The sequence below is a fragment of the Rhipicephalus microplus genome, chromosome 5 (assembly GCF_043290135.1).
Source record: "Rhipicephalus microplus isolate Deutch F79 chromosome 5, USDA_Rmic, whole genome shotgun sequence".
NCBI classification, from domain to species: Eukaryota; Metazoa; Arthropoda; class Arachnida; order Ixodida; family Ixodidae; genus Rhipicephalus; species Rhipicephalus microplus.
In genome coordinates this window covers 8,123,224-8,143,711 of record NC_134704.1, presented here as the reverse complement: position 1 = coordinate 8,143,711, position 20,488 = coordinate 8,123,224, and the positions used below count along the sequence as shown (strand labels likewise).

The 20,488-nt window shown below is 44.9% G+C and overlaps 1 protein-coding gene across 1 annotated transcript in view; it reads left to right on the top strand.

Annotated features, from left to right (window-relative positions):
* Positions 1 to 20,488, top strand: part of LOC119175053 (structural maintenance of chromosomes flexible hinge domain-containing protein 1) — a 274,681-nt gene that overhangs the window by 213,098 nt on the left and 41,095 nt on the right. Inside the window, exons 38-40 of the mRNA XM_037426232.2 lie at positions 7,068 to 7,220; positions 9,800 to 9,920; positions 15,046 to 15,165. Of these exons, the coding sequence (XP_037282129.2) occupies positions 7,068 to 7,220; positions 9,800 to 9,920; positions 15,046 to 15,165 (394 nt within the window). The remainder of the gene's footprint in view (positions 1 to 7,067; positions 7,221 to 9,799; positions 9,921 to 15,045; positions 15,166 to 20,488) is intronic.

Genomic DNA, 20,488 nt, shown 5'->3' with positions numbered 1-20,488 from the left:
CAGGATTTCATCCCAGTTCATGTGTTCTGTGTTGACATACGTGCAGAGCATGTCTGCGAGGGTCTTCTTAAGTCGCTCTGTCAGTTCGTTCGTTTGTGGATGATACGCCGTTGTTCTCCAGTGAGCTGTACCGCTGAGCCTGAGAACCGACTCCAGAAGTTCTGCCATGAACGCAGTTCCTCTATCCGTGATGAGGACTGTTGGAGCACTGTGCTGAAGGACGACGTTTTTTATGAAGAAATGAGCCGCTTCTGCTGCTGTGGCCCTCGGCATGGTTTTAGTTTCTGTGTAACGAGACAAGTAATCGGTGGCGACAATGATCCATGTGGTAGAAGTTGGGAATAGGCCCAGGAAATTCATTTCGATTTGGGCGAATGGCTTTGCTGGTACTTGGACGGAATGTGATAAGCCTGGCGGCCTGCCGGGGGGTGCTTTGCATCTTTGACAGACGGCACAGGTTTGGACGTGATGTTTTACAGCAGCAGGTAGGTTCGGCCAGTAGTAACTGTTTTCCAGACGGGACAATGTTCGAGTGTAGACGAGATGACCGGAGGTGACTTCAGAATGGCAGGCATCCAGAATCTTTTTCGCAGTGATGCAGGGAGGACAAGCAAGTATGGGCTGCCGGTGGGAGAAAAGTTTTCTTGTATAGGACGTCGTTCCTTAAACAAAAAGATGGCAATCCTCTCGCAAAAACTTGCGGCACGTCTTCACGTCGTCCTTCTAAGAAGTCGATAAGCGAAAGCAGGTCAGGGTCACTGCGATGCTCTTGTGAAATAGTGGCCGCGTTGATGACTCTCAAGAATCAGGCGTCCATAGACTCGTCATTAATAGCGGCAGGCTTGGCGGGTGACCGTGAGAGGCAGTCAGCGTCAGTGTGCTTCTCTGATTTATAAATTATGGTCATATAAAACTCTTGAAGCCTAAGGCTCCAGTGTGCTAAACGGTTGGATGGGTCTTTCAAGTTAGTGAGCCAGCAAAGCAAGTGGTGATCGCTGACGACCTTGAATAAGCGGCTGTACAGATACAGTCGAAATTTGAGAACCGCCCAGACCACGGCGAGGCACTCTTTCTCGGTAGTCGAGTAGTTCTCGTCCGTGCTAGAGAGAGCTGTGCTGGCATAGGCTATCACTTTCTCCGAGTTATTTTGCCATTGTATTAGTATGGTGCCCAGGGCTACATATCTTGCGTCGGTGTGAAGTGCTGCTGGCACTTCCTGGTCAAAGTGGGCAAGAACCGGAGGGGTTCAGAGGCGTTGGCGTAATTCGTTGAATGCAGTTTGTTCCTTTTTGCCCCAAAGAAAGAGGACATCCTCTTGTGTGAGCCGCGTCAAAAGCGCCTCAATAGACGAAAAGTTGGTGATGAATCGTCGGTAATAAGCGCAGAAGCCTAAGAGGCGTCTCACTGCTCTTTTGTCATGCGGTGCGAGAACTTTGCAACAGTGTCGATTTTGCCCGGGTCAGCTCGAACACCTTCGTGGCTGACCACGTGGTCTAGGAAGCAAAGTTCGCTAAAACCAAAATGGCACGTCTCTGGTTTTAAAGTCAGGCCAGCCGAACGTATAGCTTGTAGAACTGCGAATAATCGACTTAGGTGTTCCTCGAATGTAGCTGAAAAGACAATAACATCGTCTAGATAGACCAAGCATGTCTGCCACTTCAGTCCTGATAGCACAGTGTCCATTAAACGCTGAAAAGTGGCTGGTGCTGAGCATAACCCGAATGGAAGCACTTTAAATTCATAAAGACTGTCGGGCGTCATGAAGGCAGTTTTCTCACGGTCTCTCTTGTCGACCTCTATTCGCCAATAGCCACTTCGCAAGTCCATCGATGAGAAATAGCGTGCATGCCGCAGCCGATCAAGAGAGTCATTCATGCGTGGCAGTGGGTAGACGTCTTTCTTCGTGACTTGGTTTAACTTGCGGTAATCTATACAGAAACACAAGCTGCCGTTTTTCTTTTTAACCAATACCACGGGGGATGCCCAGGGACTCTTGGAAGGCTGTATTACGTCATCTTGGAGCATCTTCTGAACTTGCTTTTGGATCTCCTCACGTTCTTTCGGAGCCACACGGTATGGGTTTTGACGGATCGGTCTCGTATTTTCTTCAACGATGATTCGGTGCCGGGTCAGTGGTGTTTGCTTGACTTTCGACGTGCACGAAAAACAATTTTTGAACTGGTGTATCAGCTCTAGTAGGCGCTGTTTATCCGAGGCTGACAGGGTTGAGCAAATGTTGACAGACAAAGGTGTCGTGGCTGGGATGGTCGCCTCGTCCGGTTGCAAAGCGAAGCAATCTCTGGCTTGGTCCACGTCGTCGTAGTAGGCAATTGCGGTGCCCTTCTGGATGTGATGGCGCTCGTTGCTTAAGTTGGTGAGAAGTACTTCTGCCCGCCCATCAGTTAGTGCCAGAACGCCTATCGCTATTGAAACACCTTGCGTAAGCAATAGCGTGTCTATTCGCTCCGCTATCACCTCATTACAGCACAGCCGTTCACATAACACCGACACAAGGCAGCAAGATCTCGGCAGGAGCATCGCATCATCGGCTACACGTAAACGTTGCAGTTGTTCTTCAGTGGTGGCGTCGACGTAAGGATAGGTGGAAAAGGTGACGATACGTTCTGGAATATTGATGACAGCACCATACTCTCACAGAAAATCCATATCCAAAATCAGCTCTTTTACAACAGTCTGGTAAAATGACAAGTGTGGTGATAAAGCTCGAATCACCAATTACGAGCCGAGCGGTGCATTTACGGGTTGGTGTCATTATCTGTCCACCAGCACTTCTTATGCTCGGCTCACTCCACGGCATCTTGACCTTCTTAAGACGGTCGGCGAGCTCTTGTTGCATAATAGAGAAGTCAGCACCAGTGTGAACCAGTGCTGTTACGTAGTGTCCGTCTATAACAACGCTAAGGTCGGCACGTACAAAGTCATTGGCATTAGTACTTGTGGTTGTCGTCGTCTTCGTCATCACCGTCTTCATGTCGTCTTAGTGTAAAGGCAAGGGGGTCTTTTTGGCGTCTCGGCGATTGGCAACCTTGCCCCCGCAGGTCGCAGCAGTTAGTTTCCCTGGCACGAGCTTGGGGAGCGGTTTCTGACGGCGTCAGCGTAGATTTGGTGATTCGGGGAAGTGTGACTTTGTACAAGTGAGGGAGACCACCAGCGACGACTTGATGAAGACGCTTGGTTGGTCGACAGGTGATCAGCACCATGGTCACGAGGGTCTTCAAAATGAAATGAAGCGGGATGAGAAATGTTTCCAACCGGGCTTCTCGATGACGGCAGTAGCGCGAAATGTGGCCTGGTTCGCCACAGTGGAAACAAAGGGGCCGACGGTCGGCAGTGCGCCACAAGTCGGTCCGGTGTACTGGTGGTCGCCGCACAGGTTCCCGCTGCCACGAAGGCAAGGTAACGGGCGGTGGCTGAAAGGGTGCTTCTTCTGGGTGGACGGCATTAGCATAGGTCAATGTACGTGGTTCAGGTGGTGGCACCGGTGATAGAAAGGCTTGCCATAGTTCGTGGCGCACTATTTCGGCAACAGAAGCAACTGGAGGCTCGGTAGACGGAAGGCCGAAGGCCCGCAGCTTGTCCTGCAGGATCTTTCGAATCATTTGCCGTAGAGAGCTTTCGGATACGGCAGCGTTTTGAGCTGCGGCACCAACAAGCATTTGCTCGTGCAGGCGGTCAATGTGGCGGCATCGTTGCTGGAGCGCCCGCTCAACGACAGTCGCATCTTTGATAAATTCATCCACTGTTGTTGGCGGATTTCGTACAAGGCCGGCGAAAAGCGATTTCGTACAAGGCCGGCGAAAAGCGGTTCCTTAGCTCCCCGCATCAGGTGACGAACTTTCCTTGCCTCGGGCATGTCAGGGTCAGCGCGGCAAAATAGACGGGCCATATCCTCAGCGAACATAGTGACGCTTTTGCATGCAGGCTTCAATCATTTGTTGTGTGAGATCCTGTCGGTCCACACTCAGGAACGTCTCAAGAAGCTTTAGGCAAAAATTGTCTCCGGTTTGGAAAGTAGGCTCCCTGTTCTCATACCATGTGCGAGCGCTATTTTCCATTGCGAAGTAGGCACGGCCAAGTCTCTCTTGCATGCTCCAACGATTCACCACAGCGGTCAGCTCGAACTGGTCGAGCCAGTCATCGACATCTTCATACGGTTCTCCACGGAAGACTTCGAGAACATGAGGTGTCTCAAAAGTTACCTGGTAAGGAGGAGTCGTCTGGGCTGGAGGAAGATTTGCAGACGTTGAAGGGGCCACCATGTTGGTAAGAGGAGATGCAGTCAAGAGTTCTGGACTTAGGTCTAGTAGGCGCTGGCTGAATCGGTGTACTGGAGTTGTAACAAGATGTTGAGGGTCCGAACAACTCTTTCCTGCATCGGGTTGCAGGCCCCAGCACCTCCACCAGTGTCGCGACGTGAAGACAGAGGTCGTATTTGAAGACGCTGAGAAAGCAGCAGCGGGGCGGTCTTTTTATTTTCCGTGCGCCAGAGAGTTCCTCGTCTTTCTCGTTGTTGCGTTCTGCATAAAAGCGTGCAGATGCGCGTATGCACTGTTGCCTTCGTCTTTCTCGCAGGATGCACGTGACAATATGCATGAAAAAATAAAAAGCAGTGCGCAACGATTGCTTCTTAGTGTAGACACGGAAGGATACACCTACCAAAAGATTATAAAGTTTTCTGATGTTTCGGCACTCACTATGGGAGCCTTGTTCACGATAATAGTCATAAGAAAGGCACAGGGTATTTAAGTGTGGGACATAAGCACTGGAAGTACATTGTTGGAAGCATCTCATCACTCCTGTTCAGCATATGTGCAGTGGTCGGCATGTGCTGCTATTCCAGGTGCATGCAGATACAAGATTTTCTTTGGCCAGAGCATGCGCACTTGACCAGTCAGTTTGGTGGCCTGTAGATTCTACCTGTTTAGTGAGGGCATAGGAGGTCACGCATTGTTTCCTGACAGTATGTTCGTGTTGTTCAACTTTTTTCTTGAAATTAGTGGTTGTGGCAGCCTAAACCTTAAAACGTAAACGGACCATAGGAATTTTGCTCGGCAACTTTTCTTTCACATTGTCTAAAGCGTTTTTTAACTTCCATGTTGGTACCTTCACTGTTTTGATGTCTGTTGCTTCTAAATATCACACAGTATATCTGACTTTCCAACCAAAACATCACACACGTCAATAAATTTGTGCTTATTTGTCTTGACGATGATTTCAGCTCGGCTTGAAGGCCTTCTGGTTTGGATAGCACTGCCATTAGCAGAGGCTTGCCTGGCTGTGTGATGCCTTTTATTATTATTATTGGCAATGCAACAGCAAATGTCCTCAGCTAGGCACTTATTGCTAGTAGCTTGCGTTTCAAAGGTATAGTTTGGTAGCTTCATCTAAATTTCTCGTTTTAGTTTCTTGAGACGGTCTTATTAAATCTGTGATTAGATTTTAGCGTTATATCCATAGAAGAGTACACAAACGAAGGTAACCCGCCTGCATCTGTGATAAATCTGTGGAATTGAGGGAGCTGGCGTGACCAGGCAGATTCCTTCTTGCCAGCACATATTTGAATGCCATCAATTTCAACACTACTCCTAGCTTTCATTGCAGGCATCTGAGGACTTTGTCGAACTCTAGGCGTCAGAGCCCAGAGAAATAAAACATCAACATGCATGTGCTCGTCGTAGAAAAAAGAAAGAAAAGTGTGCGGTGCGGCTTCATTATTGCAACATTGTTAGTCATTGTCAATGCAAGGCACAGAGAATACACGAGTAGTATATAGTTATTTTTTTTTGCTGAAAGGTATATACTAGAGGTGTACAATTTAGGTGGGGATGCATAAGATTCAACCCAGTCAACATTCTAAATAGTAAAATTAATAAATACAGGTCAATCTAATCTAATTCAATCCACATCCTTAAGCGGTCTGGGCTGTAACTATTATAGCGAACTATATAGTATACTCCAGTGGCGAAAGCAGCCGGGCTCAGGCGTCTTCCTTTTACACAGATGCCGCGAGATGGTGCCACTTCTACATTTTCTTGCAGCTGCTTTGCTGAAATATTGTGGGCTCCTTCAAACTTTCAGCTGCGGTTAATTTTAGCTCATGTGTATGCATTCTGCCAAACAGCCAACTTTGCTGGCTCGTAAGTACTATTTTGGCCAGATATAATTTTTTTTTTTTCAAATTTACCGTACGCGCTCAGAACATTCTGAACGCGTGCAGTACATTTATTTACGCATTCTGTAGGATTGCCTGATTTTTTTTACCACTCTTAGATCTCTTTTCAGTGCACTGAGTTTTTTAAGCAGACGTAACGGTCTTGGAATTTGTTTTAAATCATCATGGAAAACCCGAAAAAGTCGGGGAATTCCGAAAAAGCAAATTGGTAGACATCCGAATCATGGAAAAAATTGTGACACGGTATTAGTGTGATGTACCAGACAATTATGCCAAGGAAAGTACAGGGTATGTTATTCAAAGTAATTGTAATGTAAATGGGAAAAAAGAAAAGTGGACGCCGTGGTAGCTCAGTAGATAGAGCATCTGACGCGTTATTGAAAGGTTGCAGGGTCGGTTCCTGCCCACGGCAAGTTATCTTTTTGGCCACTTTTCTTTCTACACATGTACATGACGATTACTTCTAATAACATCCTTTATACTTTTCTTAGCATTATTTTCTGTTAAGTCTCACTAATATTGTGTCTGACAAAGAAAAATGAGCTACTTCTTTCCTTCAAATGAGCTTGATGTCATTTGTGTAATGTTCATAATCCAACTGGCCCAACTTGCCATCTTGCTGTTAGGCAAGTTGGGCCAGTTGGATTATGTTCATAATTGAAAATTTGTTTGAAGCGCACTAAAAACAGACGGACAGAAGAGGCTGACAAGGACAGCCTCTGACGAGGACAGCCTCTTCTGTCCGTCTGTATTTAGCGTGCTTCAACCAAATTTTCAATTATGAGAAGATATAAGTTTGTACTAGTGCTTGTAGCTGTATAATATTTTTTCTCTGTGTGCTATGCATGTGTATTTAAACTACTTACTGTTTCAGGACCGATTTGGCAACAGCACAGCGATGAATATGACTGGCGTGCTGACACTTCAGGTGATCTCTCCTGACCCATCTGTCAAGGAAGTTCCGCACTTTGAAGGAAATGTAAACCAGTACCAAGTGCCTATCAGCAAAGGATGCGCAGTAGTGCAAGTAAGCATGCCTGATTGGAAATGCACGCAGTGGTCAAGATTGTCTACTGTTTGATCAAATATTAGAGGAATGTGTCTCTTGTCTAGCTACCATGGCCCATCTTTTGGCTAATCTGCAGCATATTAATGCATTTGAAGCAGGTAACCAAATTCTTGGCACCGACAGCAGCTTCAGAGTTTTCCCTGACCTCGGTAATTACACTGAGCTGTACCATCCAACCACGATGTACAGTGTAGAACACCGATAACATAGCTGCTTATAGGAAGGAGCGGTTACAATTTGGTCTCTTTCGACTCTCGTTTATCTTCCCATGATAGTCCATGTAATGCCGCTTATTGTACAGTCCTCGAAGGTGAAAAACCGTTTATAATGTGGTTGCCGCGGCAAAACATTTTTGATGAAGTTGTTAGCAAGCACGCAGTGAGTGTGCAGCTGGGGGTATAGCAACGAGGTCGTTACGTAAGACGAGGAAGGAAGAGGGCAAAGGAGTAATCAATCAAGGGACAGAGAGGAAAAAAGTAAAAGAAAAGGAGACCTCGGCAGCGCTGTGCGGGCTTGCTGAGTGAGTAAGGGCAGTTGCCTAGGCTACGGAGTAGTAGCCTTTGCACTGGCACCAGTGGCTGCGAGGCTCTGACCACATGGTGGCTGCTGGCACTCAGCATGAAACATGCAATCGTGTCTTAAAAGGGACACCAAACACAAACAATAATTTACAAGAGAGTGAAAGCTGAGTGTATGACAATGACTAAAACGACAATATTATCAACAGCAGTGCCCTACTTGCTGAGAAATTAATGTAAATGCATGAGAACACATGTGCCGGAGTAGGACATTTTCAAAATGATGCCGTTGACATCAGAGTTACAGCCTACAATTAATCACTGGTAATCAAAGTAGCTGCACTAAATAAAGAACCATACGTGCATCAATAGATGTAATGAAAGGCTGCTTGTTTGTTTCTGTTTGATTTACGGAAAAAAGAAAATGGCGTTAGTGGTTCAAAAGTTCAATTTTTGCCTGGTTAAAATGGAAAAGTCGTGCCATCTAGCTGGGCCCAGTTGAACCAAGCATGTCGGCCATCTCGCAGTCTATGGCAGGAACCATTGCTGCTGCTGTGGCTCCCACTGCTTTAATTCTGCTGCTACTAGTGTTGGCGACCGCACAGTAAAGCCGGGTTACATTGTGCACAGTAACAGTGACGTGAGACCTTTGCTTGAGGCGGTTAATCTGAAGTGCACTAACCCAATGCGGATTCCTTAAGCGTAATTTTATATCAAAATAAGCACTTTCAAAATAACCACTTTCTTGGAACAAAAGTAGCAGTACGAGGTTTCGGGACCCCTGTTTCAACAATAGTCTACCTAAGGGGGGAGGTGGTTTTCGTATTGCGAGAAATGGCTGAAAAAGCTACGGTAGACTCCTTTTAAATGAAACCTGAAGGGACAAGGTAAATGTGTTTCTTTTAAGAGGAGTTTCGTTTACTGAGAGATAAACAGGGGTACAATATTCAAGTAGGAAACCAAACATATTAGTGGCAGTTGTTTTATTTAAACAGCAATTTCATTTAAGAATGTTTTGTTTATTGGGAGTCTACTGTATTTTTTTGAAAATCAAGCTTCCAGTTCCTGGAACTTTTTTTTTGTTTGATTCCAAAATATCTCCCTTGAAAACTAACTATGCAGAAGTTCGTCGAAAAATTTGTTTCATCCTCTAGCGAAAGTTATTCTGAAAATCGTGAGAAAACAGGAATTTTCAAAAAGTTATAGCTTTGTGATGGTTTGGCCAGGAGCTGGCTTCTTGAGCTCATTGGAAAGAGCATTTCTCCATGTTCAAAATTCATGCCTCAGCTGGCTCCTCCCTTTAAAAACAAGTGCACTAAAAGCAAATGTCTGAAGATTGTTTCGAGGCCCCTGATTGGTTGTGGCTGTCATGGTGCCCCAGCTCGCCTTGCCATTGGCCCGATGCTCACTCCAGGAGATCGTAGTGCTGCCATTGGCAAGAATAACTTAAAGCTACCTTCCTTGCAACAGCACGAGGTCGTGTCGTGGGCTTATTCATATGGTTTGTACCCGTTTTGCGTGCAAGGCTAAGTTTCACAGCCTGTATTTTTAGTTTTTTCATCACACGATGGCTTTGTGTGATCCCGTAACGGTCGTGTGATCGGGACTTCCACTGCATTTTATGTATTTTCAACGCAGTGACCTTAAGTGCCGAATTAGGGTACATTAGTAAGTTGTGCAATCTCAGAGGCAACTCAAAGCAACTAGTCCAAAATTTTCTCGCACCTTCTCTAGTCTTTCGTGCTCATGATTGTCACTGCTTAGCAATATATATGTCGCATTTCATATATTTTAAAAAATTTCATCTCCCCTGGTTGATTGCAAGCATGCACATGGATGGGATGCAGTGACATGTCGTGAGCATTTTGTTTACTGATGCTTCCGCTTACAGTAACATCACTTTTCATCAAGCAGACTGCAAATATAGGAACACAGTGCATGTTTTTCAAATGAATAATTCAGGTACCCACAGACTGAAAGGGCCAACCTGACCTTCTTAATTATTTTCTGTGCTTGTAGAACCTGCAGATCCAGGAGAACACTGAGGGAGTGGATGGTTTCCAGTACATCCTGCGATTTACGCCCAAATTGCACAAGACGGCCCTTCCCAATTATGAAGTGCCTTTCCTTTTTTATAACGGCAAGTATTCACGGCAAATCAATGGCGTGTAACACAGCCGTAGTAGGTGTTGTTACAGTCAGGACATTAAACGCTTACGCGTGCATTGAATTCGAGCAGTTCTGTGTGTGGGCATGCCACCTTTAGTATTAGCATTGCATCTGTACCTATGACAGGGGTGGAAGTGCTGCCCCAATCGTGCCATGCTGTGCTAATCTGACCTGCTGCGCCACGCCGTGCCTAAACGGCAATTTGAACGTGCAATGCCAGATTTAGTCTAGAGTTTTATTATCGACGGAGCAATATGCGTGGCTAAGGATGCAACCGCTTCCATATAAAATTCTGCGTCTGGCACGGTTTGCGCAAGGCAGCGTTAGATGCATAATGGCGCAGTAACAAAAAATAGAAAGAAAGGAATGTGTGCGGCATAACTAATACAACATAACAAATTGTTGCTATTGCAGTCATCGCTATGCCGGTGACAATGCTTTTTATGATTATTAATAATTTTTTTCAGTTTATATGGCAAAAAACTCGATTGCACCATTTCCGAGCAACCACTGAGCGCATGCTGTGCTCGGCGATCGCTCGGCACTTATGTGTCAAAAAAAGGTGTGCCTCAAAACACACCTTTTTTTGCTCCATAGCTGCTCTAAAACTCCCTTTTATTGCTCCAAAGCTGCTCCAAAACCGCATCGATCCTTCTTCCAAAGCTGCTCCAAGAGACTGAAGCCCGCTTCCACCCCTGCTGTGAGAAAAAATATTTTTGTTCGCTTTACTGCCCCCCTAAATAACTTTTGGCAATCCTTAGTTTGATATAAGAATGCCTGAAGATTGGGAACTTGCTATGAAAGAAATCAATCCTTTGGGGTTGCATATAGAGGAACCCTCACTATGACCCTCAGAAACGTCTCCTTCAGGAAATATACAAGCAGTCCTGTAGAAACATACTAGACAAGTGATTCTTAAATGGGGTCCAAGGTACAAGCCATTTTTGAGGATCCACAAAATGCATCCCTGAAGAGGGGGTGGGGGAATTTTTTTTGGAAGCCCACTATGTTCTGTCACAGCAGCCCTTACCATGTTTTTTTTTTAAATGTTTCTCTACAAGGTATTATTGCATTGCAGTGGAGCTGACTTACACTTTCTCTATTTTATGAGATTGCTGTAGAGCTTTTGTTGCAGTTTTCTGCGTCATATGCACCTGAGCACACTTTTTCAGGCTGCAAACAGTGCAACTTATTGACAGGCTGTTGAAATTGAATTGGTGGGGCAAATTATGTTGATCATTCTTTGCTAGGAAGAAATAAAAATCACCTATTTCACGCTGCATGTCATTTCAATTTATAACCCTCCTTTGAATTTTCTTTCACTGGAAGGAGTCGCCAGTCACTTTCACTAGTCAAGAAGGGGTCCTCCAAAACATTCGTGGCGGAGAACCACTGTGTGAGGCATAGCTGTCCGTCCGTGAGGAACAACTAAACACAAACCTACTCGCTTGTTAATTTATGTTTGTCCATTAAAGTCTTGGAAAGCTTCCGAGCATCACTACTTTGTATTATTGAGAGGTCATGCAAGAGAACCATGATTTTAGCTGCCACTTAGTGAAAAGAAACAAAGGGGCTTATAATGAATACTGGACGCAGCAGTGGCTCTGGCATTATAGTTGTTTAATTCCTTGGAAATTGAATTTACTGTGGGGGTGGGACTGAGCTTGTGGGACGATTCGAACAAATAGTTCATTATTCAGATTTGCTTCTATTCGAACTTAAATTATAAAAAGTTTTGAAGTATTCGAAATGAACAAATATGTGTGCAGTGTTTGTTTGCATGTTACCCCCCTGTAAAGGTGGTTTCACTTTAGTGTAGGAGTTATAAGCCATGAAAGCACTTATCTAACGGCAAATTGCATTGAGAGAACAGGAGTAGAGAGGTAGTGCAGTTTGGGGCAGAGTGCAGAGAGCAGGGCCCCTTTACCTGCCACTGGTTAAGGCATGTTTCCGGAGAGCAGGTGAGAGGAAATATACCATGTGATAAAAACATTTGATACGCCGGCATTCTCTGCAGGACAGCAGCAAAGTATGCTTCAAATGTGCCAGTCGCGTTTTCGCCATTGTCCTAATTCACACTTGCATAGTACATTTTTGCAATGACGCGTTCTGCGGATGTCGCTGCGTACTCTTCCCAGCCGTCATCGCCACTAGTACAAATGGTGCAAATGCTAATGTATCTAGAATATTAATGTACCAATGCGACAAGCAAGAGTGGTGTCAAAATGCACGTGGTTGCCATTGCCGCTGCGCTCAACGGGTGTAGACAAATTCAGTCACGTGACTCGTCCCTGCGCCTACTCTGCAGTTCAAGCGACAGCACCATAAACTGCTCCTGACTGCTCTCAGCGCAGCTAAAGTGCTCACACTCTACCAATGGATGGCAGTGCTCTTACTCCTGTTTGACCAAGGAAACACGGCAGCTCTGAAGAGAAAACTTTCAGTCTGCATTTGAGTGCTCCTGTTCTGATGGAATTCACCTTAAATAAATATCAAGCCGCTGTCCTCCGTAAAAGGGGTTTCACTGCAGTGAAGGAGTGCTAAACCATGAAAACACCTACACAGGGAAAATTTGCACTGCCGCAAAGCTTCGCTTTAAACTTGAATGAAATCGAAGTTAAATGAAAATTTTTATCTGACTTTTTTTGTCTGAAACAACATTAAATAAAGTCCCCACTTCTGCCGAGTAGGTTCGAACCAGCATTTTCGTGAGTCAATCTGTTCACAGCTCTAACGTAGGCCTAAAGGCAGCTTTGTCGCATTACTAGATTGTCCTGCGTTGAAGCATAATAAAAAAAATATGAAGGAGTCATTGTAATGGTTGTGGGGTCTCGAGATGACGAGCGCCATCACCACGCTCTTGGAGTGAACGGACACAATTGACACGGCCGGAACAACCCAAACAACAACATACATTTATAGTGCTAATTTTAGAACGACGATATCGTCCGTCGAATTATTATAACACCAATCGTGATCAACACGCTAAGACATCCTTATACAATATTACCATATTCCAAAACATGACAAACACAATAACACACCCAAGGCGTCGCCGCCAACACTTGACTTACCACGAGGGCCCCCGACGCGCAATCTGAGGTGCCACACACTGGGGACCCACGCTATAGACAACCGTTCGCGGCAACCGCCACGCGCAGAAGAGACCAGCTTATTTCTTGCTCGCCGCTAGCAAGGCTTGTCGTCGCCGGCGCTATATCATGATGATGATGATAGTGGTGGTCAACGCTCGCGAACACGCCACCTACCACCCGGCACTTGTAACCTGAATTGTGGCTTCTGGGCAAGACACACGCCATGCTGCGCAAACAACTTTACAGGAAGTGTCAGCACCCCCACATGGTGCAGTGCATCTCTATGTGGAACCAGCGTTATCTTGAGTCAGTGCATTTGCTACCGTAGCAAAGTCCGAAAGGCAGCTTTACCACAATGTTGTGTAAAGGTGTAGCATAAAAAAAACAAAAAAACTGAAGGAGTTTCTGTGAATTGGGTAATGACTTTTGGCTCGGCAAGTTCGACTACCTCGAATAGTCAGAACTCTAGTGCAAATCAAGTTGAATAACAAACACTAATACAACAATATGCAAAAGTTTGAATATTCGCACACCCCTTACTATTTGCATGAACCTAGTGCACATCATTCTGCCAGGATCATCTGTGGCAGTCCGAATCTGCTATTTCAGGTTACGTAGATTTTGCTGTAGGCATATCTGCTGGGATTTTTTTCTGTGAATGATTGGTTTGAAAACACCCGCCACGGTGGTCTAGTGGCTAAAGCACTCAGCTGCTGACCCGCAGGTCGCAGTATCGAATTCCAGCCGCGGTGGCTGCATTTTTGATGGACTTTCACGTGAAAAGGCTTGAGGCTCGTGTGCTCAGATTTGGAGGCTAGGCTTGTGCGAATAGTGATTCTGGTCGAATAAGTTTGATTGAATTCGAATAATATATATGTCATATAAAGAAAAATGGGCATAATTATTATGACCTTACTAACCTGCACAATATTTTAATAAAATTGAATTAGGGCCTCTATTCAAATGCTGGTTTTTTTTTTTTGTTCGAAGAAATTTGAAAGAACATTGAGTAGTAGCAGGATTTGACCTTCAGCAGGATGCAAGTCATAACCCTTAAAATACGCAACATTTAAAAATTTATTATACTTGGAGCATATAAGCTGTCATTCATAACTAGCTTTTAAGCTTAATAAAATAAATGAGTTTGGGAGTAATATTTTCATTTAAAGGGGTCGTGCGACACTTTTGCAAGTAGCCATGGAATAGATTCACTAAAGAAGCTTATTTATTGCCTCATGAACTCACCACTGCAAAAATGTTTAGAATCCGTCCAGTACGTGTGTAGTTGCAAAAATTTCTTGCACGCTGCAAGTGCATTCTTTCTTTTCAGCCCGACAAAAACGCTGGAAGCTAAGCAGGGAGGAATGGCATGGGGAAAGAAAATACGTCCTGTGTGCTTTTCGAGCTTGTGGAGTCATTTGTCGAGAGAAGAGAGAAATTTTTGGCTGACTTTAAGAATTTATTGGGAATCTCATGCCGCATGCTGCGCTATAATGCTTAGATTGCGTGTCCTTGGTAGCCTCGACTACCGATCGGCAGCGTTTTCTGACAATGCTCAAGAAGTGTTGCAGGGCCCCTTTAAATTATCAGGGCCCCTTTAAATTATTAGGGGGGGGGGGGGCTTCGCAGCAAAGCCGATTTCTTTTGGATAGGTGTTTTCACGGTTCAGCACTCATACACTGCAATGAAACCACCTCAACAGGCGGTATATTCGGATGAATATGCACCTATTCGTTCCTTGCGAATACTTTGAAATTTTCAATAATTTAAATTCGAATCGAAGTGAATTCGAATACCCTATTATTCGTTTGAATATTCGAAAAATTTGAATATTTGCACAAGCCTATTGGATGCACTTTAAATAAACCCAGGTGGTAGAAATTTTTGGTGCCCTCAACCACGGCTTCTCATATGGTGGTTTTGAGATGTTAAAACCCCAATAATTATTATTATTTGTTTAGAAACATTCACTACACATGTAACTTGTTGCACTTCTTTCAGATGCATCAAAACAAGAAGAGATGGCGAAATTGACTAAGAAGAGGACAGATCTGCTGAAGCAGCTGCAGACTTTTGAGGACCTCTTTCAGACAACTGAGAACATCTATACTGAACTCGAAGGTGAGCGGCTTTCACTCCTGTTGCGTGCATTTATACTTGCTGTTTGTAATGAACTCATTCAACAGTACATGGGTGTTAAAATTAAGACTTTTGTAGTTTCTCGCTGATGCACAGACATTTCTCATGGTGCTCTGGCGGCACTCTTGTTTCCTGTAACAGACACCTCTGTATTATAGTACACTTTTATTCTTGTTCATTGCACAACGCTGTGAAATCCTTAAATGCCAAACACTGAGAAAAGATGGGGCTAGGCTCTATGGCATATGGTTTGAGAGAAAAAAAAAAAAAAACTGTTGTGTTCATTTAGCATCTTTGAGCTCTATTTGAGCTCTCTATTTTGGTGGTCTCCACGAAGTCTAAAATATTAAATATTCATTGGTGACTGCATTTTCTGACAGATTTAAGTAGAGACACAGCTCTTAAAACAATAAAAAAAAATGGCCAAAAAATAGATTTTTTTTGCGAAACCTATTTTCGGGGCGTTTGTACTTCTGAGCACCTACTCTCAAGTTACTAAGGCCAAATTTGACTGGAAGCGCCATAAAATGAGCCTCAAAAGCACCTTGGTAGTGCCTCCAAAAAGAACGAAATTTGTTAGAACTTCCTCGCGTGACATGAGTGTGCAGCAGGCCAAGTGCCACCATCTTGAGCTATCTTTGAAGCTGCTTCTTTTTTGTGTGATTTGTACCATCTCAAAATGGCGTCAGACAAGCAGAATGGCCACCATCACGGGTTTTCTGAAGGTTGTATCGAGGTCGATGATTGGCTATCATGAATCATGCTTTTCGAGTGCACCGTTCTGTATTTCCCATTGGCTGGCGTGACCAATGCGTTTTTTGTTTTTTCGTCATTCACCGCCGTGGTTGTCTGATCGTGTGCATCTGCTTTTTCACTAGTGCATGTTTCTCGACGCACCATGCTTATGCTTTTTTCTACATGGTCCACATGTCCGAAGACGCTCGTCTGAAACAGTCCTTGCAACGAGCTTTTGGAAGCTGTAAAAAGCGGGCTTGGAACAATAAGGCGCTGGCTAGAAGTGCACCATCAGGACGAGAGTAGAGTTTGTAGTCTGTACCCATTAAGCACCTTTAGCTGAGCGTTTACGCCCAGTTCATACCTGCGTATGCTAGTGTTTTGCACACAAGCATCTAGAAAGAATCGTAAAGAGCATGTGCAGAGTGATTGTGCGAACAGAGAAAGGTAGAGTGTATTGCTCGCTTTGCTTAAGAAGTCGATTGAGTGAAGAATTAGGGTGCATCTATTTCATTTCCCCTTTATTTTATTATTATAGTTTCTACTATTCTATTCTATTTTATTACTATTATTTCGCCATTATAGCGATGGCGATACCTATGCTTGCTGAAAGCGGTGGTTTCTGGTGGTGCCAACGCGTGTTTTAGACTTCGTCGATGTATTTTCAGTTTCTGAAAATGCATCAAAATGTTAAAAATTAAGTTTACTGTATAGCCGCAGACGATCCGAAGCTGAAGCTCAGTTGCTTAGTTCATGGTTTTTTTCGTGCAGCTGCTGGGTGCATCTGCGGAACGATGCCTTTTCCGATTCCAATGCTTATCATTTTGTTCGCGCTTGGCGAGTGTGGTAACTAATCAGAGCAGCTGTTCGTCCGCATTATCAACAAAATTGGCTAGCCGCGAGTGATGGATGATAAGAATGGCATAAAATAAGGCAAAAGTCACCGCTTCGGGATACCCTGCAGCCATCTCGGCGTTTTGACGGCGGACAGCTGCTGGTGTTGACGTGCTAATGCAACTGTTTGGTTCCTTCACGAAAGCGGTTATAGTCACTGTTTCAGCGTGCTTTTCACCATGACCTCGATATGCATGGGTGAGAATCGCGCCGTGTTGCTGCTGGGATAGAATAAAAAGCAGCAGACACTTTTTGAATTTCGAGAATAAACGTTTCTTTTTTTTGCTAGTTCAGATCGGCTATATTTTTTCAATTTCACTACAACGAACTTTTCGAAAGTTTCGTTGTAGCAGGGTTCGACTGATTTGCTATGAGCAATCGAGTCAGAAGATGAGGAGCAGATTGGAGGTAGTGCTTCGGTTGCTTATTTATAGAATGTTATTCCTAAACTATATTTGAGAAGCTCTGAAATGGTTGGGGTGTTGTTTTTATGGAGAAGGTATTTACCGTAGAAAAATTTAAACTGTTCATAAGGATTCTAAACCCTGTCAGTACCCTAATTTGGCACAGAATGGGTGCAATTCTTGATCGCTTTGACAGTGACTGCTGTTTTGTGGCCAGTGGTTGTGACAGCAGTATTGTTTTTACTCCGGACTCATTGGCTGTGTGCCTTGTGGTATTCACCCTCTACAATAGCACTTATGCACTAGTAGCACTTTGACTTACTGTCGTGTGTGTGCAGCATCACAAACGTGACAGAACCTGTTGGGGACAAAGTGTGATTCCTCTGCATTGCTCAGACTAACTGGAAACTCCCCAGCTGCAATGTAATGATGGAAGTTTTGTTGTCAACTGACTGTCTGGCGAAAAAGTGATTGGAGATTTGATTGTATTTTGAAATAAGAATATTTGGACATATTCGGAAATTCAGAATATTCGATGTTCACGAATATTTGTTCGCATATGTCGCTGTGAATAACTTGGATTTGCGATAAGAGCCTCAGTAGTTCATGCAGTGATTACTACGACTTAGGCGCGAGTGCGATGACGCCTGCATGGAAATTCACGGGAGCGTAATGATGGCTAGCAACGAATGCGGCAGCACATCATCACGACAAACTTGTCAAGGATAAACATCTCAATCAGTCGAAATCATCTGTGCGGCAGTACACGTGGCTTAGTGGTTTAGTGCTGTTATGGTTCATGCAAGCGTACTGACTACGCCGTTCACTGTTGCGACCTTGTGCGCTGGATCGCAAGTGCGTTTCGCTCGTTAAAATGAAGGCAACTCACCGTTGCCGCATTGGCTCGACAAAATAGTCTTCACACCTTTGCTCCGTCCCGTGCTGAGTGAGCACAAAAAAATATATATATCTCTGTGCATGGGCAAATGCCCGCATTTACGTTACAGATCACAGCGCTGATAGAGTGAGCAATGCCCTGCACGCAACTAGTTAGGGTCGCACTCAGCTTGACATAGGATAGTAACGCGTTTCATGTATAGCCATGCCAGTTTTCGCTAATGGATCACCATACAAGCGTACGCACACGTGTTGAAGCCTGATGAGTTGTCTGTCAGCTGTGTCGCTACTTCAGTATGTACATTTTCTTCATAATTCCAGAATAATGTCATGTTGGGGAATATGGTCATGTGAATGAGCTTAAGTGTTTTTTTGTGCAACGGTAAACATAGAAAAGGTCATGCACTTTCCAAAACGTTACAATGGCATCATCACATATTGTTCTCCGTTGCTAACGGTGACGCTCGTAAGGTGATGGACAGATTATTGTGTAGTTCCACTGTGTTCCCAACAGCGCCTTTGAAAATCCGTCGTGCGTGCATTGTGCTCATGCTGCGCATCCTGCAATCAACCCTCTGTTACACCATTGCTGCAATCTCGATCTTTTGCCAACGTCAGTTTGCTGCCGTCGGCAGCCAGTGCGCTGAAAGGTGTTGCGATGTGGCAAAATAGTGCCCTCACTGCTGGGAGTTATGGCTTCGTTAATCAAAAGCCGTATTGGAGGTGTCTTTCTATGACACATCAGTAATCCTCTATCTCCCGCACTTACTCTGCGTTATTGCTGCGCGCCCGGTACATTTCAGTCAAGAACGTGCTGCTATCAGCCCAACACAGCATTCGTGATCAGAGAATGGCGAGCGCGGTTCTTGAGAAAAGCAATGGAAGCAAGCGAGGTAACGAGTATTGCTGTGTTGTTGAAAAACGCCCCAGGTACCTCTATTTCTCTTGGTGGCTCTACTGGTGAGAACAGGGGAGAAAATTAGCAAGAAAACTATAATATTGAGGGCTTTCGAACCAAAACTGATACAGTTGAATCCCGCGACAACGAAATTACGGGGCGGGCAAAAATATTCGTTGTCGCAATTTGAGGGGGAAAAAAACAGCTTATCTGAGTCACGCGACTCACTGACGGGAAAAAAAAAAGCTTTACTGCCAAGCATTGGTACAACACGACTTTCGCATGCCGCCAACAGAGTCATCGCTTCGTGGTCATCTTGCGCTCCAATGCAACGTTTGATGACGTCAAATGTGTCCAGCACATGTGAAGTCGGAGGCAGCACATAATTATGCTGTGCGGATGTGTCATCTTTATCTGACGAAACACCATCTTCCTGCACGCTCTTTATGATGTCTTCATTTGCTAATTCCTCCTGCATCACCAAGCAGGAGTCTGCTTGCATGAACTCGCTGAGATGGACGTTGGCCGGCACATCACTTTCCTGCAGGTCTGCCCATGCGAGAGCGACTTCTTCATCCATTATTTCATTCTCATCGTGATCTGTCTTGTCATCACAAGCGTCTATATCAGAATCTGAAGTCTCAACACACTGCGAATCGAGCCCCGCCGCGGTGGTCTAGTGGCTAAGGTACTCGGCTGCTGACCCGCAGGTCCGGGTTCGAATCCCGGCTGCGGCGGCTGCATTTCCGATGGAGGCGGAAATGTTGTAGGCCCGTGTGCTCAGATTTGGGTGCACGTTAAAGAACCCCAGGTGGTCTAAATTTCCGGAGCCCTCCACTACGGTGTCTCTCATAATCATATGGTGGTTTTGGGACGTTAAACCCCACATATCAATCACACTGCGAATCGAATCTGGCATGGCGAAAGCAGTTCACAACAACGGCACTTCCTGTCGTGCTCCATGAAGCAGCAATCATTTGGAGTGCCATAAACATGTCGATTTTCATTTCGCGACTCAACTGGGTGTTTAAAAGCAGCCTTTGAATAAGGCACTTACAATAGTAAGCTCACTTCACGCTTTGGATGACTCCTTGGCCGTGTGGTTGAATAATAGAAGTGCAGTTCGATGGAAAAAACTTGGGCTTTACATTCTGGAGATCTGTGTATCCTCAATGGCATGTGCGGAACAATTGTCCAAAAGCAGACAAACCTTTCGTTTTTGGCTGCCTATGTCCTGATCGAATTCCTGGACCCAGTCTCCGAAAATTGCAAGTGTCATCCACGTGCGGCTGTTAGCTACGTACCTCTATGGAAGGCGCCGATTTCCCTTGAAGCGGCGTGGTTTTCCGCTTCTGCCAATGACCAACAGTGATCGTTCATATTGGCACACACTAGCACAGTTTTTTTTTTTTTGCTGTTCACCTGCCTGACAGCGCTACCCCTTGAAATCTAGATTCTTTTTTGGAAGCATCTCGTA